The following is a 25,351-nucleotide window of genomic DNA, read 5'->3' as shown; positions in this document are numbered from 1 at the left end:
CCCTATCACCATCACCTGCCCTGTGCCCTATCACCTGCCCTGTGCCCCATCACCATCACCTGCCCTGTGCCCTATCACCTGCCCTGTGCCCTATCACCATCACCTGCCCTGTGCCCCATCACCATCACCTGCCCTGTTCCCTATCACCTGCCCTGTGCCCTATCACCATCACCTGCCCTGTGCCCTATCACCATCACCTGCCCTGTGCCCTATCACCTGCCCTGTGCCCTATCACCATCACCTGCCTTGTGCCCTATCACCATCACCTGCCCTGTGCCCTATCACCATCACCTGCCCTGTGCCCTATCACTATCACCTGCCCTTTGCCCTATCACCATCACCTGCCCTGTGCCCTTTCACCTGCCCTGTGCCCTATCACCATCACCTGCCCTGTGTCCTATCACCATCACTTGCCCTGTGCCCTATCACTTGCCCTGTGCCCTATCACCATCACCTGCCCTGTGCCCTATCACCTGCCCTGTGCCCTATCACCATCACCTGCCCTGTGCCCTATCACCTGCCCTGTGCCCTATCACCATTAGCTGCCCTGTGCCCTTTCACCTGCCCTGTGCCCTATCACCATCACCTGCCCTGTGCCCTATCACCATCACCTGCCCTGTGCCCTATCACCTGCCCTGTGCCCTATCAACATCACCTGCCCTGTGCCCTATCACCATCACCTGCCCTGGGCCCTATCACCATCACCTGCCCTGTGCCCTATCACCTGCCCTGTGCCCTATCACCATCACCTGCCCTGTGCCCTATCACCATCACCTGCCCTGTGCCCTATCACCTGCCCTGTGCCCTATCACCATCACCTGCCCTGTGCCCTATCACCATCACCTGCCCTGTGCCCTATCACCTGCCCTGTGCCCTATCATCATCACCTGCCCTGTGCTCTATCACCTGCCCTGTGCCCTATCACCATTAGCTGCCCTGTGCCCTTTCACCTGCCCTGTGCCCTATCACCATCACCTGCCCTGTGCCCTATCACCATCACCTGCCCTGTGCCTGTTATTAGATTACAGGAATTGTCGCATAGGGGGTACATTTTAAGGGTTAATTCTGCTTCCTCTCAATTACAATAAATATGACAGGTTCTAAATTCTGCTGCGTTCGCCGATATTCTTCAAAGAAACCATTAATATCCCTGAAGCTGCGGCCAAATATCTCCCTATAAACTCCGGCTGCTGCTCTTCCCAGATTGTTCCGTCTCACCCGTAGATATCATGTTTACGGTGTGGACTCTGCCGCCTCATTACTACGATAATCCACCCGGGGCCGCGTTATAATTAAAATTCACCAAGCGGCAAATTGGAATAAATTTTGGCCGTTGTGTTTAATCTGTGTGCGGGATATTTCTTACGCGCAGCAGCGCAGGACGGCAGGAGGATCGGGTCTGACCGTGCAGCAACATGTGGGTGTCCGGCCGCTGCTTCTCATTTACACGTTACATTGTAGCGAAACCTCAGCTTGTCCATCACGGCCTAAACCCTTCCTGCCACAGAAATTTTTGGAATTTTTTTTTTGAGCTTTAGGAAAACAGACAATTTTTGTTTTCCCCTCCTTTCTTTTTAAGAGTCAGAACTCTTATTTTACCCCCTTTTATTTAGTTTTTTGCGCGACCAATTGTACCTTCTAACGGCTCCTTTCATTCTACCATAAAATGTATGGCAAATAAATAAAAAAATAAAAATATATAATAATAATAATATATATATGTATATGTATATTGTTTGTTGGGGCAAAAAAGGAAATTATGCAAATTTTAGGGGTTTCGTGTTTTTCGCAGTGCACTGTATGGTAAAACGGATTTTCTTTACTATTATATTTATCTTTTCTATTGTTGTACTACTTTTAAAAAAGTCTAACTTTTGTAACAAAATAAGCATGCTTAAAGGGGAACTTTGCCCCTAGGCAATCAGCAATTTTGGAATTACTGTTTTGTATTCACGCCATTTACTGTATAGGATCAATAATATTGAATTTTCGTTCTTTGGACAAATCCATACATGATAATACCAAATATGTGTTTTTTTTGTTTTTTTTTGCTAGGTGAGAAGACCTCCGACTGCAAGGTAAACTGATTGGACCCCCGCATATATGTTCCTGGGGTGCTGATTGGGCGGCGGGGGGGGGGGGGGAGACTGCCATTGATGTCCTTAAAGGGGTACTCCGCTGCTAGATATCTCATCCCCTATCTAAAGGATAGAGGGTAAGATTTTTGATTGCGGTGGTCCCGCCACTGGGACCCCCTGTGATCTCCTGCAGCACCCGGCATTCTAAACACCAGGTTCCGGCGGCAGTTGTGGTGATGTCACGGCCACGCCCCTCGTAGCGTTGCATCACGCCCCCTCCATTCATGTCTATGGGAGGGAATGTTATGGCCAACACGCCCCCCCACCCTTAGAAAGGAATAGAGAGGCGTGTCGTGACATCACTGGGGGTTTGGCCGTGCTGTCACAATCATGGCCACCAGCTCCAAGTGTTCTGAACAAAATGTTCAGAACCCTGGAGCACGGAGGTACCTCTTTAAAGGAGTACTCTGACGACAGAGCGTCCTATCTTTGGGATTGTTGGGGGGTCTCCAGTGCTTGGACCCTCCACAATCAGCTACTTATCCCCTATCCTGTAGATAGGGGGAGACACACATTTTTTAGTTTTTATCACCGGAGATCTACTTTAAGTGCCATGATTGATCACGGCACTTAAGGGGTTAATGACAGACATATGTGGGATCGCCGATTCCCATCATTAACTGTGAGTGCACCCAATCTACGAAGTGAGCGCCGCTCCTGTGCTCGATTTTGAAGACAATAAAATTGCGCTATTTATACCACATTTTCCGAAACGCCACATGTGAACATAGCCTTAAGGGGGTGAGGTGAAGAGATGGCAGCAATATATTTTTTACGACATTGTAGTTTAATAGGTTTTTGTTGTTTGAATTTTAAAAAGTTTGTAAAATGGGGAGAAAAATGTAATAAATAATTTTTTTTAAATATTTTATTTTTCTTGTATTTTTTTTATTGAATATGCAATTGCTCAATCAATACACTACTCATTGTACTACTCATCCTTTGGCCGGGTGTAATAGGAATACTAACATGGCATCACTAAGTTCCTAGCTGCCATGGCAACTCCCTTCTGTTTAGCCACTTAGATGCCATGGTCTGTAATGGCTGCAGCATCTAGGGGGCAAAATAAATCAAAGACTCAAATGTCCTATAGTTGCCTTATAGTAGTGTTTTTCAACAAGAGAGCCTCCAGCTGTGGCAAAACTACAACTTTCAGCATGCTCGGACAGCCTTTGGCTGTCCGAGCATGCTGGGAGTTGTAGTTTTGCAACAGCTGGAGGCACCCTGGTCGGGAAACACTACTACCACAATTACAATTCCTGTAGTTGCGGTAGTTCCGAAACTGTAGATAGTAGAAAATATTTGAGACATTGATATTCTGTCACGAATGACAAACGCAACAATAAAGACAGTGTCGCACTTCACTCACGTTTTCCGTGGTCCCGGTGATGACGTGGAGCCCGTCGTACGTGGATTTGATGTACATCCCCTGGAAAAGAGTCACATCACATGGTTAGCGGAACACTTATTTATATTACATCCACCCAAGTACATCAGATAATACGACACCAGAAAAGTACACAATAATAATAAATAAATAAAAAATAATAATAATAATAATAAACATAATAATGATAATAATAATAATAATGATAATAAAAATAATAATAATGATAATAATAATAAAAATAATAATAATAAAAAAATGACAATAATAATAATAATGGATAATAATAATAATCATACTAGTAATAATAATAATAATGGCTAATAATAATAATCATACTAGTAATAATAATAATAATGGCTAATAATAATAATCATACTAGTAATAATAATAATAATAATGGCTAATAATAATAATCATACTAGTAATAATAATAATAATAATAATAATCATACTAGTAATAATAATAATAATGGCTAATAATAATAATCATACTAGTAATAATAATAATAATAATGGCTAATAATAATAATCATACTAGTAATAATAATGGCTAATAATAATAATCATACTAGTAATAATAATAATAATAATAATGGCTAATAATAATAATCATACTAGTAATAATAATAATAATGGCTAATAATAATAATCATACTAGTAATAATAATAATGGATAATAATAATAATAATCATACTAGTAATAATAATAATATTAATAATCACGATGACAATAATAATGATAATAATAATAATGGATAATAATAATCATACTAGTAATAATAATAATGATAATAATAATGGATAATAATAATCATACTAGTAATAATAACAATGATAATAATAGTAATAATATTAATAATCATGATGAAAATAATAATAACAATAATAATAATAATTAATAACAACAACAATAATAATAATAATAATAATAATTGATGATGATGATAATAATAATAATACATTGATAATAATAAAAATTGATAATAAGATTATAATAATAATGATAATAATGAAATTATTCGCTGTTTTACCATCACAGACCTATATGGCTTTAAAAGTTTTTTTTTAACTTTTTTTTACTGATTTTTATTTTGTGTCATGATCAGGATGATGCAATATTATTACAAAACTATTACTGTGCAAAAAAAAAAAATGTTCTGCAACGTTCTCATATACTTTGTGTCAGTAAATGGAAATGGTATCAATCTAAACTGCAGATCAGTGTTTCCCAACCAGGGTGCCTCCAGCTGCTGCAAAACTACAACTCCCAGCATGCCCGGACAGCCAAAGGCTGTCCGGGCATGCTGGGAATTGTAGTTTTGCAACAGCTGGAGGCACGCTGGTTGAGAATCAGTGATCTAGACGCATACATTGTAACAAACCTTCAGCCTAGAACTTTCAGGGCATGTTGGGAGTTTTAGTTTAGAACATCTGGAGATCCACTGGTCTAGACTGATACACTGTAACAAACCTTCAGTCTTTGGCAGTCAGGGTCTGATGGGATGAGTATCTTTGCAACTGCTGGAGAACCATGGGTTGAGAAACACTTGTCTAGACTGATACACTGTAACAAACCTTCAGCTCTTGGCTATCAGTGTGCGATGGGCATTGTAGAATTGCAGCAGCTGGAAAGCCATGAGTTGGGGAACACAAGTCTAGACTAATACACTGTAACAAAACTACAGGTGTGAGAAGATGCATTTTTGGGCATGCTGGAAGTTGTAGTTCTGCAACAGCTGGAGGAGGCACCCTACTTAGTAATCACACTGTAACAAAAAAACAGGAGATAGAGAGAGGCGCTTCTGCTTATAGCGCTGAATACTGGAACAGAGCGCAGTCATCCCGGATGGAGGAGGGTGAGGAGCTGGAGAGCAGCCAGGTGGAGGGAACACGATTAACCTCCATCCTTTCCTGCTTCCACCTCAGTGGATTTTGGAGACGTTTCCTCCGAATTTGTGCAGAGCGCAAGAAATGGTGACAATATCCAATTCTCCTCAGAGCGATGACTCCAAGACACACGGGAGGAGACGAAACCCAAAATAAAACCTATTCAACATAATGTCCGGGATGGGAGGCACAAGGATGAAGCTGCTGGAGATGGAGGACGCAGAGATGGACACAGAGATGGCGGACAGAGAGATGGAGGACGCAGAGATGGAGGACACAGATGGAGGACAGAGAGATGGAGGACAGAGATGGAGGACAGAGATGGAGGACACAGAGATGGAGGACGCAGAGATGGAGGACACAGAGATGGAGGACACAGAGATGGAGGACACAGAGATGGAGGACACAGATGGAGGACAGAGAGATGGAGGACAGAGATGGAGGACAGAGATGGAGGACACAGAGATGGAGGACGCAGAGATGGAGGACACAGAGATGGACACAGAGATGGACACAGAGATGGCGGACACAGAGATAGAGGACACACAGATGGAGGACAGAGAGATGGACACAGATGGAGGACAGAGAGATGGAGGACAGAGATGGAGGACTGAGATGGAGGACACAGAGATGGAGGACGCAGAGATGGAGGACGCAGAGATGGAGGACAGAGATGGAGGACACAGAGATGGAGGACACAGAGATGGACACAGAGATGGACACAGAGATGGCGGACACAGAGATAGAGGACACACAGATGGAGGACAGAGAGATGGACACAGAGATGGACACAGAGATGGAGGACACAGAGATAAAGGACACACAGATGGAGGACAGAGAGATGGACACATAGATGGACACAGAGATGGAGGACAAGGATGGAGGACACAGAGATGGAGGACACAGAGATGGAGGACACAGAGATGGAGGACAGAGAGATGGAGGACAGAGAGATGGAGGACAGAGAGATGGAGGACAGAGAGATGGACACAGAGATGGACACAGAGATGGAGGACGCAGAGATGGAGGACACAGAGATGGAGGACAGAGAGATGGACACAGAGATGGACACAGAGATGGAGGACAGGGATGGAGGACACAGAGATGGAGGACACAGAGATGGACACAGAGATGGAGGACACAGAGATGGAGGACACAGATGGAGGACGCAGAGATGGACACAGAGATGGAGGACAGAGAGATGGAGGACACAGAGATGGAGGACACAGAGATGGACACAGAGATGGAGGACACAGAGATGGAGGACGCAGAGATGGAGGACACAGATGGAGGACGCAGAGATGGACACAGAGATGGAAGACAAAGAGATGGCGGACACAGATGGAGGACGCAGAGATGGACACAGAGATGGAGGACAGAGATATGGAGGACACAGAGATGGAGGACGCAGAGATGGAGGACACAGATGGAGGACGCAGAGATGGACACAGAGATGGAGGGCACAGAGATGAAGGACGCAGAGATGGAGGACAGAGATGAAGGACACAGAGATGAAGGAAACAGAGATGGAGGACGCAGAGATGGACACAGAGATGGAGGACAGGGATGGAGGGCACAGAGATGAAGAACGCAGAGATGGAGGACAGAGATGGACACAGAGATGGAGGACAGAGATGGACACAGAGATGGAGGACGCAGAGATGGAGGACGCAGAGATGGACACAGAGATGGAGGACAGAGATGGACACAGAGATGGAGGACAGAGATGAACACAGAGATGGAGGACAGAGATGGAGGACACACAGATGGAGGACGCAGAGATGGACACAGAGATGGAGGACAGAGATGGACACAGAGATGGACACAGAGATGGAGGACAGAGATGGAGGACACACAGATGGAGGACGCAGAGATGGACACAGAGATGGAGGACAGAGATGGACACAGAGATGGAGGACAGAGATGGAGGACGCAGAGATGGAGGACGCAGAGATGCAGGACGCAGAGATGGAGGACGCAGAGATGGAGGACGCAGAGATGGAGGACGCAGAGATGGAGGACGCAGAGATGGAGGACGCAGAGATGGAGGACACAGACATGGAGGACACAGACATGGAGGACACAGATGGAGGACACAGAGATGGAGGAAACAGAGATAGAGGACACAGAGATGGACACAGAGATGGAGGGCGCAGAGATGGAGGACACAGAGATGGCGGACAAAGAGATGGCGGACACAGATGAAGGACACAGAGATGGACACAGAGATGGAGGACAGAGATGGAGGACAGAGATGGAGGGCACAGAGATGGAGGGCGCAGAGATGGAGGGCGCAGAGATGGAGGACACAGAGATGAAGGACGCAGAGATGGACACAGAGATGGAGGACAGGGATGGAGGACACGGATGGAGGGCACAGAGATGGACACAGAGATGGAGGACAGGGAAGGCGGACACAGATGGAGGATGCAGAGATGGACACAGAGATGGAGGACAGGGATGGAGGGGACAGAGATGGAGGACACAGAGATGGCGGACACAGATGGAGGACGCAGAGATGGACACAGAGATGGAGGATGCAGAGATGGAGGACGCAGAGATGGAGGACACAGATATGGAGGACACAGAGATGGAGGACAGAGAGATGGAGGACGCAGAGATGGAGAACACAGAGATGGAGGACAGAGAGATGGAGAACACAGAGATGGGATGACACAGAGATGGAGGACACAGAGATGGAGGACGCAGAGATGGAGGACACAGAGATGGAGGACACAGATATGTAGGACACAGATATGGAGGACACAGATATGGAGGACACAGAGATGGAGGACACAGAGATGGAGGACAGAGAGATGGAGGACAGAGAGATGGAGGACAGAGAGATGGAGGACAGAGAGATGGAGGACGCAGAGATGGAGAACACAGAGATGGAGGACAGAGAGATGGAGAACACAGAGATGGGATGACACAGAGATGGAGGACACAGAGATGGACACAGAGATAGAGGACGCAGAGATGGAGGACACAGAGATGGAGGACACAGATATGGAGGACACAGATATGGAGGACACAGAGATGGAGGACACAGAGATGGAGGACACAGAGATGGAGGACAGAGAGATGGAGGACAGAGAGATGGAGGACAGAGAGATGGAGGACGCAGAGATGGAGAACACAGAGATGGAGGACAGAGAGATGGAGAACACAAAGATGGGAGGACACAGAGATGGAGGACACAGAGATGGAGGATGCAGAGATGGACAAAGAGATGGAGGACAGGGATGGAGGGCACAGAGATGGAGGGCACAGAGATGGAGGACGCAGAGATGGAGGACGCAGAGATGAAGGATGCAGAGATGGAGGACACAGAGATGGAGGACAGAGAGATGGAGGACGCAGAGATGGGAGGACACAGAGATGGAGGACACAGAGATGGAGGACACACAAAGGGCGGCATTTATCATTGTCTTTAGAGATGGCTTTGTGTGTAGATTTGTCTCACATTTGGCGCAGTGCTGCACCTATTTTTTGCGCCTTTTTGGTTTACACTTTTTTTTAAAACAGTGTGTACAGACCAGCTGAAGACATCATCTATGAGAGACGACGAAATTGTACAATATTCTGAAGTTCAGTCCAGTGCCAGGACGGATCCTTGTGGTCTCCACTGACAGAACCTTTTATCTAGAGTCCACTTTGAGAGTGCGCTCCTAACATCTGCGTCCTGCCCTCCGCTCACACTCCTTACATCTGCGTCCTGCCCTCCGCTCACACTCCTTACATCTGCGTCCTGCCCTCCGCTCACACTCCTTACATCTACGTCCTGCCCTCCGCTCACCCTCCTTACATCTACGTCCTGCCCTCCGTTCACGCTCCTTACATCTGCGTCCTGCCCTCCGCTCACGCTCCTTACATCTGCGTCCTGCCCTCCGCTCACGCTCCTTACATCTGCGTCCTGCCCTCCGCTCACGCTCCTTACATCTGCGTCCTGCCCTCCGCTCACACTCCTTACATCTGCGTTCTGCCCTCCGCTCACCCTCCTTACATCTGCGTTCTGCCCTCCGCTCACGCTCCTTACATCTGCGTCCTGCCCTCCGCTCACACTCCTTACATCTGCGTCCTGCCCTCCGCTCACACTCCTTACATCTGCGTCCTGCCCTCCGTTCACGCTCCTTACATCTGCGTCCTGCCCTCCGCTCACGCTCCTTACATCTGCGTCCTGCCCTCCGCTCACACTCCTTACATCTGCGTTCTGCCCTCCGCTCACGCTCCTTACATCTGCGTCCTGCCCTCCGCTCACGCTCCTTACATCTGCGTCCTGCCCTCCGCTCACGCTCCTTACATCTGTGTCCTGCCCTCCGCTCACACTCCTTCCATCTGCGTCCTGCCCTCCGCTCACCCTCCTTACATCTGCGTCCTGCCCTCCGCTCACCCTCCTTACATCTGCGTCCTGCCCTCCGTTCACGCTCCTTACATCTGCGTCCTGCCCTCCGCTCACCCTCCTTACATCTGCGTCCTGCCCTCCGTTCACGCTCCTTACATCTGCGTCCTGCCCTCCGTTCACGCTCCTTACATCTGCGTCCTGCCCTCCGTTCACCCTCCTTACATCTGAGTCCTACCCTCCGCTCACACTCCTTACATCTGAGTCCTACCCTCCGCTCACACTCCTTACATCTGCGTCCTGCCCTCCGTTCACGCTCCTTACATCTGCGTCCTGCCCTCCGTTCACCCTCCTTACATCTGAGTCCTACCCTCCGCTCACCCTCCTTACATCTGAGTCCTACCCTCCGCTCACACTCCTTACATCTGCGTCCTGCCCTCCGATCAACCTTCTTACATCTGAGTCCTGCCCTCCGTTCACGCTCCTTACATCTGAGTCCTGCCCTCCGTTCACGCTCCTTACATCTGCGTCCTGCCCTCCGTTCACACTCCTTACATCTGCGTCCTGCCCTCCGTTCACGCTCCTTACATCTGCGTCCTGCCCTCCGTTCACACTCCTTACATCTGCGTCCTGCCCTCCGTTCACACTCCTTACATCTGAGTCCTACCCTCCGCTCACACTCCTTACATCTGCGTCCTGCCCTCCGATCAACCTTCTTACATCTGCGTCCTGCCCTCCGTTCACGCTCCTTACATCTGAGTCCTGCCCTCCGTTCACGCTCCTTACATCTGCGTCCTGCCCTCCGTTCACACTCCTTACATCTGCGTCCTGCCCTCCGTTCACGCTCCTTACATCTGCGTCCTGCCCTCCGTTCACGCTCCTTACATCTGCGTCCTGCCCTCCGTTCACACTCCTTACATCTGCGTCCTGCCCTCCGCTCACCCTTCTTACATCTGCGTCCTGCCCTCCGCTCACACTCCTTACATCTGCGTCCTGCCCTCCGTTCACACTCCTTTCATTTGTGTCCTGCCCTCCGCTCACCCTCCTTACATCTGCGTCCTGCCCTCCGTTCACACTCCTTACATCTGCGTCCTACCCTCCGCTCACCCTCCTTACATCTGCGTCCTGCCCTCCGCTCACTCTCCTTACATCTGCGTCCTGCCCTCCGTTCACGCTCCTTACATTTGCGTCCTGCCCTCCGCTCACCCTCCTTATATCTGCGTCCTGCTCTCCGCTCACACTCCTTACATCTGCGTCCTGCCCTCCGCTCACCCTCCTTACATCTGCGTCCTGCCCTCCGCTCACCCTCCTTACATCTGCGTCCTGCCCTCCGCTCACACTTCTTACATCTGCTTCCTGCCCTCCGCTCACCCTCCTTACATCTGCGTCCAGCCCTCCGCTCACACTCCTTACATCTGCGTCCTGCCCTCCGCTCACACTCCTTACATCTGCGTCCTGCCCTCCGCTCACACTTCTTACATCTGCGTCCTGCCCTCCGCTCACCCTCCTTACATCTGCGTCCTGCCCTCCGTTCACGCTCCTTACATCTGCGTCCTGCCCTCCGCTCACTCTCCTTACATCTGCGTCCTGCCCTCCGCTCAAACTCCTTACATCTGCGTCCTGCCCTCCGCTCACCCTCCTTACATCTGCGTCCTGCCCTCCGCTCACCCTCCTTACATCTGCGTCCTGCCCTCCGCTCACCATCCTTACATCTGCGTCCTGCCCTCCGTTTACGCTCCTTACATTTGCGTCCTGCCCTCCGCTCACACTCCTTACATCTGCGTCCTGCCCTCCGTTTACGCTCCTTACATTTGCGTCCTGAGCTCCGCTCACACTCCTTACATCTGCGTCCTGCCCTCCGCTCACGCTCCTTACATCTGCGTCCTGCCCTCCGCTCATGCTCCTTACATCTGCGTCCTGCCCTCCGTTTACGCTCCTTAAATCTGCGTCCTGCCCTCCGTTCACGCTCCTTACATCTTCGTCCTGCCCTCCGCTCACCCTCCTTACATCTGCGTCCTGCCCTCCGCTCACCCTCCTTATATCTGCGTCCTGCTCTCCGCTCACACTCCTTACATCTGCGTCCTGCCCTCCGCTCACCCTCCTTACATCTGCGTCCTGCCCTCCGCTCACCCTCCTTACATCTGCGTCCTGCCCTCCACTCACACTCCTTACATCTGCGTCCTGCCCTCCGTTCACGCTCCTTACATCTGCGTCCTGCCCTCCATTCACGCTCCTTACATCTGCGTCCTGCCCTCCGCTCCCGCTCCTTACATCTGCGTCCTGCCCTCCGTTCACACTCCTTACATCTGCGTCCTACCCTCCGCTCACCCTCCTTACATCTGCGTCCTGCCCTCCGCTCACTCTCCTTACATCTGCGTCCTGCCCTCCGTTCACGCTCCTTACATTTGCGTCCTGCCCTCCGCTCACCCTCCTTATATCTGCGTCCTGCTCTCCGCTCACACTCCTTACATCTGCGTCCTGCCCTCCGCTCACCCTCCTTACATCTGCGTCCTGCCCTCCGCTCACCCTCCTTACATCTGCGTCCTGCCCTCCACTCACACTCCTTACATCTGTGTCCTGCCCTCCGCTCACACTTCTTACATCTGCTTCCTGCCCTCCGCTCACCCTCCTTACATCTGCGTCCAGCCCTCCGCTCACACTCCTTACATCTGCGTCCTGCCCTCCGCTCACACTCCTTACATCTGCGTCCTGCCCTCCGCTCACACTTCTTACATCTGCGTCCTGCCCTCCGCTCACCCTCCTTACATCTGCGTCCTGCCCTCCGTTCACGCTCCTTACATCTGCGTCCTGCCCTCGGCTCACTCTCCTTACATCTGCGTCCTGCCCTCCGCTCAAACTCCTTACATCTGCGTCCTGCCCTCCGTTCACACTCCTTACATCTGCGTCCTGCCCTCCGCTCACGCTCCTTACATCTGCGTCCTGCCCTCCGCTCATGCTCCTTACATCTGCGTCCTGCCCTCCGTTTACGCTCCTTAAATCTGCGTCCTGCCCTCCGTTCACGCTCCTTACATCTTCGTCCTGCCCTCCGCTCACCCTCCTTACATCTGCGTCCTGCCCTCCGCTCACCCTCCTTATATCTGCGTCCTGCTCTCCGCTCACACTCCTTACATCTGCGTCCTGCCCTCCGCTCACCCTCCTTACATCTGCGTCCTGCCCTCCGCTCACCCTCCTTACATCTGCGTCCTGCCCTCCACTCACACTCCTTACATCTGCGTCCTGCCCTCCGTTCACGCTCCTTACATCTGCGTCCTGCCCTCCATTCACGCTCCTTACATCTGCGTCCTGCCCTCCGCTCCATCTGCGTCCTGCCCTCCGTTCACACTCCTTACATCTGCGTCCTACCCTCCGCTCACCCTCCTTACATCTGCGTCCTGCCCTCCGCTCACTCTCCTTACATCTGCGTCCTGCCCTCCGTTCACGCTCCTTACATTTGCGTCCTGCCCTCCGCTCACCCTCCTTATATCTGCGTCCTGCTCTCCGCTCACACTCCTTACATCTGCGTCCTGCCCTCCGCTCACCCTCCTTACATCTGCGTCCTGCCCTCCGCTCACCCTCCTTACATCTGCGTCCTGCCCTCCACTCACACTCCTTACATCTGTGTCCTGCCCTCCGCTCACACTTCTTACATCTGCTTCCTGCCCTCCGCTCACCCTCCTTACATCTGCGTCCAGCCCTCCGCTCACACTCCTTACATCTGCGTCCTGCCCTCCGCTCACACTCCTTACATCTGCGTCCTGCCCTCCGCTCACACTTCTTACATCTGCGTCCTGCCCTCCGCTCACCCTCCTTACATCTGCGTCCTGCCCTCCGTTCACGCTCCTTACATCTGCGTCCTGCCCTCGGCTCACTCTCCTTACATCTGCGTCCTGCCCTCCGCTCAAACTCCTTACATCTGCGTCCTGCCCTCCGCTCACCCTCCTTACATCTGCGTCCTGCCCTCCGTTCACACTCCTTACATCTGCGTCCTGCCCTCCGCTCACCCTCCTTACATCTGCGTCCTGCCCTCCGCTCACCCTCCTTACATCTGCGTCCTGCCCTCCGTTTACGCTCCTTACATTTGCGTCCTGCCCTCCGCTCACACTCCTTACATCTGCGTCCTGCCCTCCGTTTACGCTCCTTACATTTGCGTCCTGAGCTCCGCTCACACTCCTTACATCTGCGTCCTGCCCTCCGCTCACGCTCCTTACATCTGCGTCCTGCCCTCCGCTCACGCTCCTTACATCTGCGTCCTGCCCTCCGTTTACGCTCCTTAAATCTGCGTCCTGCCCTCCGTTCACGCTCCTTACATCTTCGTCCTGCCCTCCGCTCACCCTCCTTACATCTGCGTCCTGCCCTCCGCTCACGCTCCTTTCATCTGAGTCCTGCCCTCCGTTCACACTTCTTACATCTGCGTCCTGCCCTCCGTTCACGCTCCTTACATCTGCGTCCTGCCCTCCGCTCACACTCTTTACATCTGCGTCCTGCCCTCCGTTCACACTCCTTACATCTTCGTCCTGCCCTCCGTTCACACTCCTTACATCTGCGTCCTGCCCTCCGCTCACGCTCCTTACATCTGCGTCCTGCCCTCCGCTCACACTCCTTACATCTGCGTCCTGCCCTCCGCTCACACTCCTTACATCTGCGTCCTGCGCTCCGCTCACCCTCCTTACATCTGCGTCCTGCCCTCCGCTCACCCTCCTTACATCTGCGTCCTGCCCTCCGCTCACACTCCTTACATCAGCGTCCTGCCCTACGCTCACCCTCCTTACATCTGCGTCCTGCCCTCCGCTCACACTCCTTACATCTGCGTCCTGTCCTCCGTTCACACTCCTTCCATCTGCGTCCTGCCCTCCGCTCACACTCCTTACATCTGCGTCCTGCCCTCCGCTCACACTCCTTACATCTGCGTCCTGCCCTCCGCTCACCCTCCTTACATCTGCGTCCTGCCCTCCCTTCACGCTCCTTACATCTGCGTCCTGCCCTCCGCTCACCCTCCTTACATCTGCGTCCTGCCCTCCGCTCACGCTCCTTACATCTGCGTCCTGCCCTCCGCTCACACTCCTTACATCTGCGTCCTGCCCTCCGCTCACACTCCTTACATCTGCGTCCTGCCCTCCGCTCACACTCCTTACATCTGCGTCCTGCCCTCCGCTCACGCTCCTTACATCTGCGTCCTGCCCTCCGCTCACCCTCCTTACATCTGCGTCCTGCCCTCCGCTCACCCTCCTTACATCTGCGTCCTGCCCTCCGCTCACCCTCCTTACATCTGCGTCCTGCCCTCCGTTCACTCCTTACATCTGCGTCCTGCCCTCCGCTCACCCTCCTTACATCTGCGTCCTGCCCTCCGTTCACTACTTACATCTGCGTCCTGCCCTCCGCTCACCCTCCTTACATCTGCGTCCTGCCCTCCGCTCACACTCCTTACATCTGCGTCCTGCCCTCCGCTCACACTCCGTACATCTGCGTCCTGCCCTCCGCTCACGCTCCTTACATCTGCGTCCTGCCCTCCGCTCACGCTCCTTACATCTGCGTCCTGCCCTCCGCTCACACTCCTTACATCTGCGTCCTGCCCTCCGTTCACACTCCTTACATCTGCGTCCTGCCCTCCGCTCACCCTCCTTACATCTGCGTCCTGCCCTCCGCTCACCCTCCTTACATCTGCGTCCTGCCCTCCGTTCACACTCCTTACATCTGCGTCCTGCCCTCCGTTCACACTCCTTACATCTGCGTCCTGCCCTCCGTTCACACTCCTTACATCTGCGTCCTGCCCTCCGTTCACGCTCCTTACATCTGCGTCCTGCCCTCCGTTCACACTCCTTACATCTACGTCCTGCCCTCCGTTCACACTCCTTACATCTACGTCCTGCCCTCCGCTCACGCTCCTTACATCTGCGTCCTGCCCTCCGCTCACACTCCTTACATCTACGTCCTGCCCTCCGCTCACACTCCTTACATCTACGTCCTGCCCTCCGTTCACACTCCTTACATCTGCGTCCTGCCCTCCGCTCACACTCCTTACATCTACGTCCTGCCCTCCGTTCACACTCCTTACATCTGCGTCCTGCCCTCCGCTCCCGCTCCTTACATCTGCGTCCTGCCCTCCGTTCACACTCCTTACATCTGCGTCCTGCCCTTCGCTCACACTCCTTACATCTGCGTCCTGCCCTCCGCTCACACTCCTTACATCTGCGTCCTGCCCTCCGCTCACACTTCTTACATCTGCGTCCTGCCCTCCGCTCACCCTCCTTACATCTGCGTCCTGCCCTCCGTTCACGCTCCTTACATCTGCGTCCAGCCCTCGGCTCACTCTTCTTACATCTGCGTCCTGCCCTCCGCTCAAACTCCTTACATCTGCGTCCTGCCCTCCGTTCACACTCCTTACATCTGCGTCCTGCCCTCCGCTCACCCTCCTTACATCTGCGTCCTGCCCTCCGCTCACCCTCCTTACATCTGCGTCCTGCCCTCCGTTTACGCTCCTTACATTTGCGTCCTGCCCTCCGCTCACACTCCTTACATCTGCGTCCTGCCCTCCGTTTACGCTCCTTACATTTGCGTCCTGAGCTCCGCTCACACTCCTTACATCTGCGTCCTGCCCTCCGCTCACGCTCCTTACATCTGCGTCCTGCCCTCCGCTCACGCTCCTTACATCTGCGTCCTGCCCTCCGTTTACGCTCCTTAAATCTGCGTCCTGCCCTCCGTTCACGCTCCTTACATCTTCGTCCTGCCCTCCGCTCACCCTCCTTACATCTGCGTCCTGCCCTCCGCTCACGCTCCTTTCATCTGAGTCCTGCCCTCCGTTCACACTTCTTACATCTGCGTCCTGCCCTCCGTTCACGCTCCTTACATCTGCGTCCTGCCCTCCGCTCACACTCTTTACATCTGCGTCCTGCCCTCCGTTCACACTCCTTACATCTTCGTCCTGCCCTCCGTTCACACTCCTTACATCTGCGTCCTGCCCTCCGCTCACGCTCCTTACATCTGCGTCCTGCCCTCCGCTCACACTCCTTACATCTGCGTCCTGCCCTCCGCTCACCCTCCTTACATCTGCGTCCTGCCCTCCGCTCACCCTCCTTACATCTGCGTCCTGCCCTCCGCTCACCCTCCTTACATCTGCGTCCTGCCCTCCGCTCACCCTCCTTACATCTGCGTCCTGCCCTCCGTTCACACTCCTTACATCTGCGTCCTGCCCTCCGTTCACACTCCTTACATCTGCGTCCTGCCCTCCGTTCACACTCCTTACATCTGCGTCCTGCCCTCCGTTCACGCTCCTTACATCTGCGTCCTGCCCTCCGTTCACACTCCTTACATCTACGTCCTGCCCTCCGTTCACACTCCTTACATCTACGTCCTGCCCTCCGCTCACGCTCCTTACATCTGCGTCCTGCCCTCCGCTCACCCTCCTTACATCTGCGTCCTGCCCTCCGCTCACCCTCCTTACATCAGCGTCCTGCCCTACGCTCACACTCCTTCCATCTGCGTCCTGCCCTCCGCTCACACTCCTTCCATCTGCGTCCTGTCCTCCGTTCACACTCCTTCCATCTGCGTCCTGCCCTCCGCTCACACTCCTTACATCTGCGTCCTGCCCTCCGCTCACACTCCTTACATCTGCGTCCTGCCCTCCGCTCACCCTCCTTACATCTGCGTCCTGCCCTCCGTTCACACTCCTTACATCTACGTCCTGCCCTCCGTTCACGCTCCTTACATCTACGTCCTGCCCTCCGTTCACGCTCCTTACATCTGCGTCCTGCCCTCCGTTCACATTCCTTACATCTGCGTCCTACCCTCCGCTCACACTCCTTACATCTGCGTCCTGCCCTCCGCTCACCCTCCTTACATCTGCGTCCTGCCCTCCGCTCACCCTCCTTTCATCTGCGTCCTGCCCTCCGCTCACACTCCTTACATCTGCGTCCTGCCCTCCGCTCACACTCCTTTCATCTGCGTCCTGCCCTCCGCTCACCCTCCTTACATCTGCGTCCTGCCCTCCGTTCACGCTCCTTACATCTGCGTCCTGCCCTCCGCTCACCCTCCTTACATCTGCGTCCTGCCCTCCGCTCACACTCCTTACATCTGCGTCCTGCCCTCCGCTCACACTCCTTACATCTGCGTCCTGCCCTCCGCTCACACTTCTTACATCTGCGTCCTGCCCTCCGCTCACACTCCTTACATCTGCGTCCTGCCCTCTGCTCATACTCCTTTCATCTGCGTCCTGCCCTCCGTTCACACTCCTTACATCTACGTCCTGCCCTCCGTTCACGCTCCTTACATCTGCGTCCTGCCCTCCGTTCACACTCCTTACATCTGCGTCCTGCCCTCCGCTCACGCTCCTTACATCTGCGTCCTGCCCTCCGCTCACGCTCCTTACATCTGCGTCCTGCCCTCCGCTCACACTCCTTACATCTGCGTCCTGCCCTCCGCTCACCCTCCTTACATCTGCGTCCTGCCCTCCGCTCACCCTCCTTACATCTGCGTCCTGCCCTCCGCTCACCCTCCTTACATCTGCGTCCTGCCCTCCGCTCACACTCCTTACATCTGCGTCCTGCCCTCCGCTCACCCTTCTTACATCTGCGTCCTGCCCTCCGCTCACCCTCCTTACATCTGCGTCCTGCCCTCCGCTCACACTCCTTACATCTGCGTCCTGCCCTCCGCTCACCCTCCTTACATCTGCGTCCTGCCCTCCGCTCACACTCCTTACATATACGTCCTGCCCTCCGCTCACACTCCTTACATCTGCGTCCTGCCCTCCGCTCACCCTCCTTACATCTGCGTCCTGCCCTCCGCTCACACTCCTTACATCTACGTCCTGCCCTCCGCTCACACTCCTTACATCTGCGTCCTGCCCTCCGCTCACCCTCCTTATAACTGCGTCCTGCCCTCCGCTCACCCTCCTTACATCTGCGTCCTGCCCTCCGCTCACCCTCCTTACATCTGCGTCCTGCCCTCCGCTCACACTCTTTACATCTGCGTCCTGTCCTCCGTTCACACTCCTTACATCTACGTCCTGCCCTCCGTTCACCCTCCTTACATCTGCGTCCTGCCCTCCGTTCACTCCTTACATCTGCGTCCTGCCCTCCGCTCACACTCCTTACATCTGCGTCCTACCCTCCGCTCACACTCCTTACATCTGCGTCCTGCCCTCCGCTCACCCTCCTTACATCTGCGTCCTGCCCTCCGCTCACACTCCTTACATCTGCGTCCTGCCCTCCGCTCACGCTCCTTACATCTGCGTCCTGCCCTCCGCTCACACTCCTTACATCTGCGTCCTGCCCTCCGCTCACACTCCTTACATCTGCGTCCTGCCCTCCGCTCACGCTCCTTACATCTGCGTCCTGCCCTCCGCTCACACTCCTTACATCTACGTCCTGCCCTCCGTTCACCCTCCTTACATCTGCGTCCTGCCCTCCGCTCACCCTCCTTACATCTGCGTCCTGCCCTCCGCTCACACTCCTTACATCTGCGTCCTGCCCTCCGCTCACGCTCCTTACATCTGCGTCCTGCCCTCCGCTCACACTTCTTACATCTGCGTCCTGCCCTCCGCTCACACTCCTTACATCTGCGTCCTGCCCTCCGCTCACTCTCCTTACATCTGCGTCCTGCCCTCCGTTCACCCTCCTTACATCTGCGTCCTGCCCTCCGCTCACACTCCTTACATCTGCGTCCTGCCCTCCGTTCACCCTCCTTACATCTGCGTCCTGCCCTCCGCTCACGCTCCTTACATCTGCGTCCTGCCCTCCGCTCACGCTCCTTACATCTGCGTCCTGCCCTCCGCTCACACTCCTTACATCTGCGTCCTGCCCTCCGCTCACACTCCTTACATCTGCGTCCTGCCCTCCGCTCACCCTCCTTACATCTACGTCCTGCCCTCCGCTCACCCTCCTTATATCTGCGTCCTGCCCTCCGCTCACACTCCTTACATCTGCGTCCTGCCCTCCGCTCACCCTCCTTACATCTGCGTCCTGCCCTCCGCTCACCCTCCTTACATCTGCGTCCTGCCCTCCGCTCACCCTCCTTACATCTGCGTCCTGCCCTCCGCTCACCCTCCTTACATCTACGTCCTGCCCTCCGCTCACCCTCCTTACATCTGCGTCCTGCCCTCCGCTCACACTCCTTCCATCTGCGTCCTGCCCTCCGCTCACCCTCCTTACATCTACGTCCTGCCCTCCGCTCACCCTCCTTACATCTGCGTCCTGCCCTCCGCTCACCCTCCTTACATCTGCGTCCTGCCCTCCGCTCACCCTCCTTACATCTGCGTCCTGCCCTCCGCTCACCCTCCTTACATCTGCGTCCTGCCCTCCGCTCACCCTCCTTACATCTGCGTCCTGCCCTCCGCTCACGCTCCTTACATCTGCGTCCTGCCCTCCGCTCACCCTCCTTACATCTGCGTCCTGCCCTCCGCTCACCCTCCTTACATCTGCGTCCTGCCCTCCGCTCACCCTCCTTACATCTGCGTCCTGCCCTCCGCTCACCCTCCTTACATCTGCGTCCTGCCCTCCGCTCACGCTCCTTACATCTGCGTCCTGCCCTCCGCTCACTCTCCTTACATCTGCGTCCTTCCCTCTGCTCACCCTCCTTACATCTGCGTCCTGCCCTCCGCTCACCCTCCTTACATCTGCGTTCTGCCCTCCGCTCACTCTCCTTACATCTGCGTCCTGCCCTCCGCTCACTCTCCTTACATCTGCGTCCTGCCCTCCGCTCACACTCCTTACATCTACGTCCTGCCCTCCGCTCACACTCCTTACATCTGCGTCCTGCCCTCCGCTCACACTCCTTACATCTGCGTCCTGCCCTCCGCTCACACTTGCTCCCTTTCCTTGTATCCGCAGCTTCCAGGCTGCTCGGTGTTAGGAATGACATATCTTTATGAATCGGCCCTGGTTATCTCTTATCAGGTTATTTCCTGTTGTATCATTTTCCAGTTAATCCCTTATAAAATCTTTAAATATTTCTCAGGCAGAAGGACCTGCACATGTAACACTGAGATAAGATGTCGTAGAGATCACTGTTGCTCCTCAGAAGTGACGCCTCAGAAGATAACCAAAGATTTCCCCTTTTAAGATCCAATTCCTGCTCCTCATTATCTCTGAGAATAAGAACGACCTTTTAGTTGTTCCTTCCTTCAAGGGAGAAGAAGCGTCTCAGATGATGAAACGTCGTTAAAACTGATGGAATCTTTGGCTGTTCAATGCCCATATCTTCCTCCAAGTTTACGGTTTCCTTCCCGATACATCCATCACAACTCATTGCCTGTTCATATGAAGTAGAGCCGAGCGGGTGACATTAAAGCAGTGGTCTTAAACTGTGGCCCTCCAGATGTTGCTAAACATTAACTCCCAGAATTCCCGGACACCAGAGGATGCATACTGTCCCTGAAAGTTAAATCAAGGCTTCCCTCTCATCTTATCCTTTAAGTGTAGTGGTCTTCAAACTGCGGCCATGCAGGGATAAGATTAAAGGAAAGCTTTATGCATTTAAACGGGATGCTCCAGGGAAGTATATTTAAAAATAAAAAGCTCCAAAGTCCCCACACTACCTGGATATATTCCCTGTATATAATCCTGCCTTAAATGCATGTTTCCTGTGGCCCCTGTTGATTTCTCTGGCTGCTTTATATTCTTTGCCATCCTTCCCTCCTCTTCAACATGAATCCTAATTTTCCCAGCAGCCACTGCAGCTCTGCTCTCACTGGTCCTGCTCCCTCTCTGAGGGCAGCTCCCACCCTCCTGCTCGTTGAGGAGAGAAATACAGTGTCTCTTTGGCTAAGGCCACACACACCTTCCAGCACTAACGGGAGCATGACTCTTCAGTTTAGGGCAAAAACCACATGGTCTATGTCTCTCAGGAGGGTGGGGGCTGCTTTCCGAGATTGATTTGGACAGAGAAACAGTTGATGTCTGAATGAGGTATTTTCCTCACTTCCTGCATGTAAGTGACAACCAAAAGAGAGGAAACTGCTCTATATAGCTAATGAATGATATTTAGGCAATTTAATAGATTGGTGAGACGGAAAGTATGGGCTATGGGTTTAGTTCCCCGGAGTACCCCTTTAAGTCTATTTGAATTCCAATTTGCAACAGTAGAAAAATGGGCAAAAAATCCAAGGGGTTAAAACTTATGGCCAGGCACTACAGTAGCAACAACTATACTGAACACAGGACCCACACCAGAGGCTCTTTATGTTTGGTTGGGGGTTCCCTATTTTTCACTGTTACTATTATTTTCTCCTCTCAGTTTGCAGGTTATTCACATCACAACCTGAGAATCCTCCGATGATCCTTCGATGCCGCTATCTCCTCCCCAGTCACATTGTATCCGCTGCTCCGGCCGGATACTCCAGACACTGACATTTACTCAGACTGGAAACCAATGCAGAAAATTCACATTTGATGATTCACTAAACAAAGAGGAAGAAAACTACAAATGTCTTGTAAAATCCTTAAGCCTGGTATTGTGTATGGAGCATGAAAGGGGCGTCCAGGATCAGTCCAGGATCAGTCCAGGATCAGTCCAGGATCAGTCACTGACTACAAGTCATGGAGACAGAGGGGGTCTGAGCACATGCATACATACACATATACCCACATATATACATACACACATACATACATACAGTACATACATATATACATACACACATACATACATGCATACATACAGTACACACATATATATATATATACACACATACATACATACAGTACATACATATATATATATATACACACATACATACATATATACATACACACATACATACATACATACAGTACATACATATATATATACACACATATACAGTCATGGCTGTAAATGTTGGCACCCCTGAAATTTTTCAAGAAAATTAAGTATTTCTCATAGGAAAGGATTGCAGTAACACAGGTTTTGCTATACACATGTTTATTCCCTTTGTGTGTATTGGAACTAAACCAAAAAAGGGAGGAAAAAAAGCAAATTGGAAATAATGTCACCAAACTCCAAAAATGGGCTGGACAAAATTATTGGCACCCTTAACTTAATATTTGGTTGCACACCCTTTGGAAAAAATAACTGAAATCAGTGTCTTCCTATAACCATCAATAAGCTTCTTACACCTCTCAGCCGGAATGTTGGACCACTCTTCCTTTACAAACTGCTCCAGGTCTCTTATTGGAAGGCGCCTTTTCCCAGCAGTAATTATAAGATCTCTCCACAGGTGATCAATGGGATTTAGATCTGGACTCATTGCTGCCACTTCAGAACTCTCCAGCGCTTTGTTGTCATCCATTTCTGGGGCTTTTTGACGTATGTTTGGGGTCATTGTCCTGCTGGAAGACCCAAGATCTCGGACACAAACCCAGCTTTCTGACACTGGGCTGTACAGTGCGACCCAAAATCCATTGGTAATCCTCAAATTTCATGATGTCTTGTACACATTCAAGGCCCCCAGTGCCAGAGGCAGCAAAACAACCCAAAACATCACTGACCTCCATCATATGTCACTGTAGGTACTGTGCTCTCTTCTTTGTAGGCCTCATTCTGTTTTCGGTAAACAGTAGAATGATGGGCTTTACCAAAAAGCTTTATCTTAGTCTCATCTGTCCACAAGACGTTTTCCTAGAAGGATTTTGGTTACTCAAGTTCATTTTGGCAAAATGTAGTCTTGCATTTTTATGTCTCTGTGTCAGCAGTGGGGTCCTCCTGGGTCTCCTCCATAGTGGGGTCCTCCTGGGTCTCCTCCATAGTGGGGTCCTCCTGGGTCTCCTCCATAGTGGGATCCTCCTGGGTCTCCTCCATAGTGGGGTCCTCCCTGGTCTCCTCCATAGTGGGGTCCTCCTGGGTCTCCTCCATAGTGGGGTCCTCCCTGGTATCCTCCATAGTGGGGTCCTCCCGGGTCTCCTCCATAGTGGGGTCCTCCCGGGTCTCCTCCATAGTGGGGTCCTCCTGGGTCTCCTCCATAGTGGGGTCCTCCTGGGTCTCCTCCATAGTGGGGTCCTCCTGGGTCTCCTCCATAGTGGGGTCCTCCTGGGTCTCCTCCATAGTGGGGACCTCCTGGGTCTCCTCCATAGTGGGGTCCTCCTGGGTCTCCTCCATAGTGGGGTCCTCCTGGGTCTCCTCCATAGTGGGGTCCTCCTGGGTCTCCTCCAAAGTGGGGTCCTCCTGGGTCTCCTCCATAGTGGGGTCCTCCTGGTTCTCCTCCATAGTGGGGTCCTCCTGGGTCTCCTCCATAGTGGGGTCCTCCTGGGTCTCCTCCATAGTGGGGTCCTCCTGGGTCTCCTCCATAGTGGGGTCCTCCTGGGTCTCCTCCATAGTGGGGTCCTCCTGGGTCTCTTCCATAGCGTTTCATTTAATTTAAATGTTGACAGATAGTTTGCGCTGACACTGATGCTCCCTGAGCCTGCAGGACAGTTTGAATATCTTTGGAACTTGTTTGGGGCTGCTTATCCACCATCCGGACTATCCTGCATTGACACCTTTCATCAATTTTTCTCTTCCGTCCATGCCCAGGGAGATTAGCTACAGTGCCATGGGGTGTAAACTTCTTGATAATGTTGCGCACTCTGGACAAAGGCAAATCTAGATCTCTGGAGATGGACTTGTAACCTTGAGATTGTTGATATTTTTCCACAATTTTGGTTCTCAAGTCCTCAGACAGTTCTCTTCTCCTCTTTCTGTTGACCATGCTTAGTGTGACACACACAGATACACAATGCAAAGACTAAGTGAACTTCTCTCCTTTTTATCTGCTTTCAGGTGTGATTTTTATATTGCCCACACCTGTTACTTTCCCCAGGTGTATATAAAGGAACATCACATGCTTGAAATAATCTTATTTTTCCACAATTTTGAAAGGTGCCAATAATTTTGTCCAGACCATTTTTGGAGTTTGGGGACATTGAGGGACATTTATCAATGTTTGCTTATGTATTCTTTTTTTTAGTAATTTTTTCCTTACTTTTTTTTTGCTTATGTGCGACGTATTTATCAACTGGTTTCAGCCTGTTGATAATTTTCTTTCACGTAAGCAATTTTTCCTTTTTTACTTTGGTAGTAGCTTTTTCTGCTCCATGTTTGAGCTGGAGTAAATTTAGTCAATTTTTAACGCTGTTGCGACTTTTTTTTGCGCAGTTGCGACTTTCGCAGTTAATAAATACCTGACTACCCGTAGTCCATTTTAAAATTATTACTACATAGTAAATTTTAGGAAAACTTGCTTTTATCGCTTTCCAGTCAAATTGTCGCACGAAAAATCGAGTAGTCGCAGTTGAGACAATTTTGCGACAATTATAGTAAAGAAAACCTGACTAAACCCGTTGATAAATGTCCATAATTATGTCCAATTTGCTTTTTTTTCCTCCTTTTTTGGTTTAGTTCCAATTCACACAAAGGGAATAAACATGTGTATAGCAAAACCTGTGTTACTGCAATCCTTTCCTGTGAGAAATACTTAATTTTCTTGAAAAATTTCAGGGGTGCCAACATTTATGGCCATGACTGTATACATACACACATATATACACATACATACATACATACACACATTGGGCGGAATTCATCAAGCTGTGCTTACGTACACTGTTTTCCATGGTGTAAGTGTTTCTTACGTGTGACACATTTATTATA

At 51.8% G+C, this 25,351-nt stretch overlaps 1 protein-coding gene across 2 annotated transcripts in view; it reads right to left on the bottom strand.

Moving 5' to 3' along the window:
- The window catches only part of LOC130291147 (connector enhancer of kinase suppressor of ras 2-like), a 563,764-nt gene that overhangs the window by 159,041 nt on the left and 379,372 nt on the right, over positions 1 to 25,351 (bottom strand). For both annotated transcript variants that reach the window (XM_056539606.1, XM_056539607.1), the window contains exon 7: positions 3,508 to 3,567. In XM_056539606.1, the coding sequence (XP_056395581.1) occupies positions 3,508 to 3,567 (60 nt within the window). The remainder of the gene's footprint in view (positions 1 to 3,507; positions 3,568 to 25,351) is intronic.

The sequence above is a fragment of the Hyla sarda genome, chromosome 9, assembly GCF_029499605.1.
Source record: "Hyla sarda isolate aHylSar1 chromosome 9, aHylSar1.hap1, whole genome shotgun sequence".
Taxonomy (NCBI): domain Eukaryota; kingdom Metazoa; phylum Chordata; class Amphibia; order Anura; family Hylidae; genus Hyla; species Hyla sarda.
Note: the sequence above shows the minus strand (reverse complement) of the source record. Positions and strands in the feature narration are given on the sequence as shown.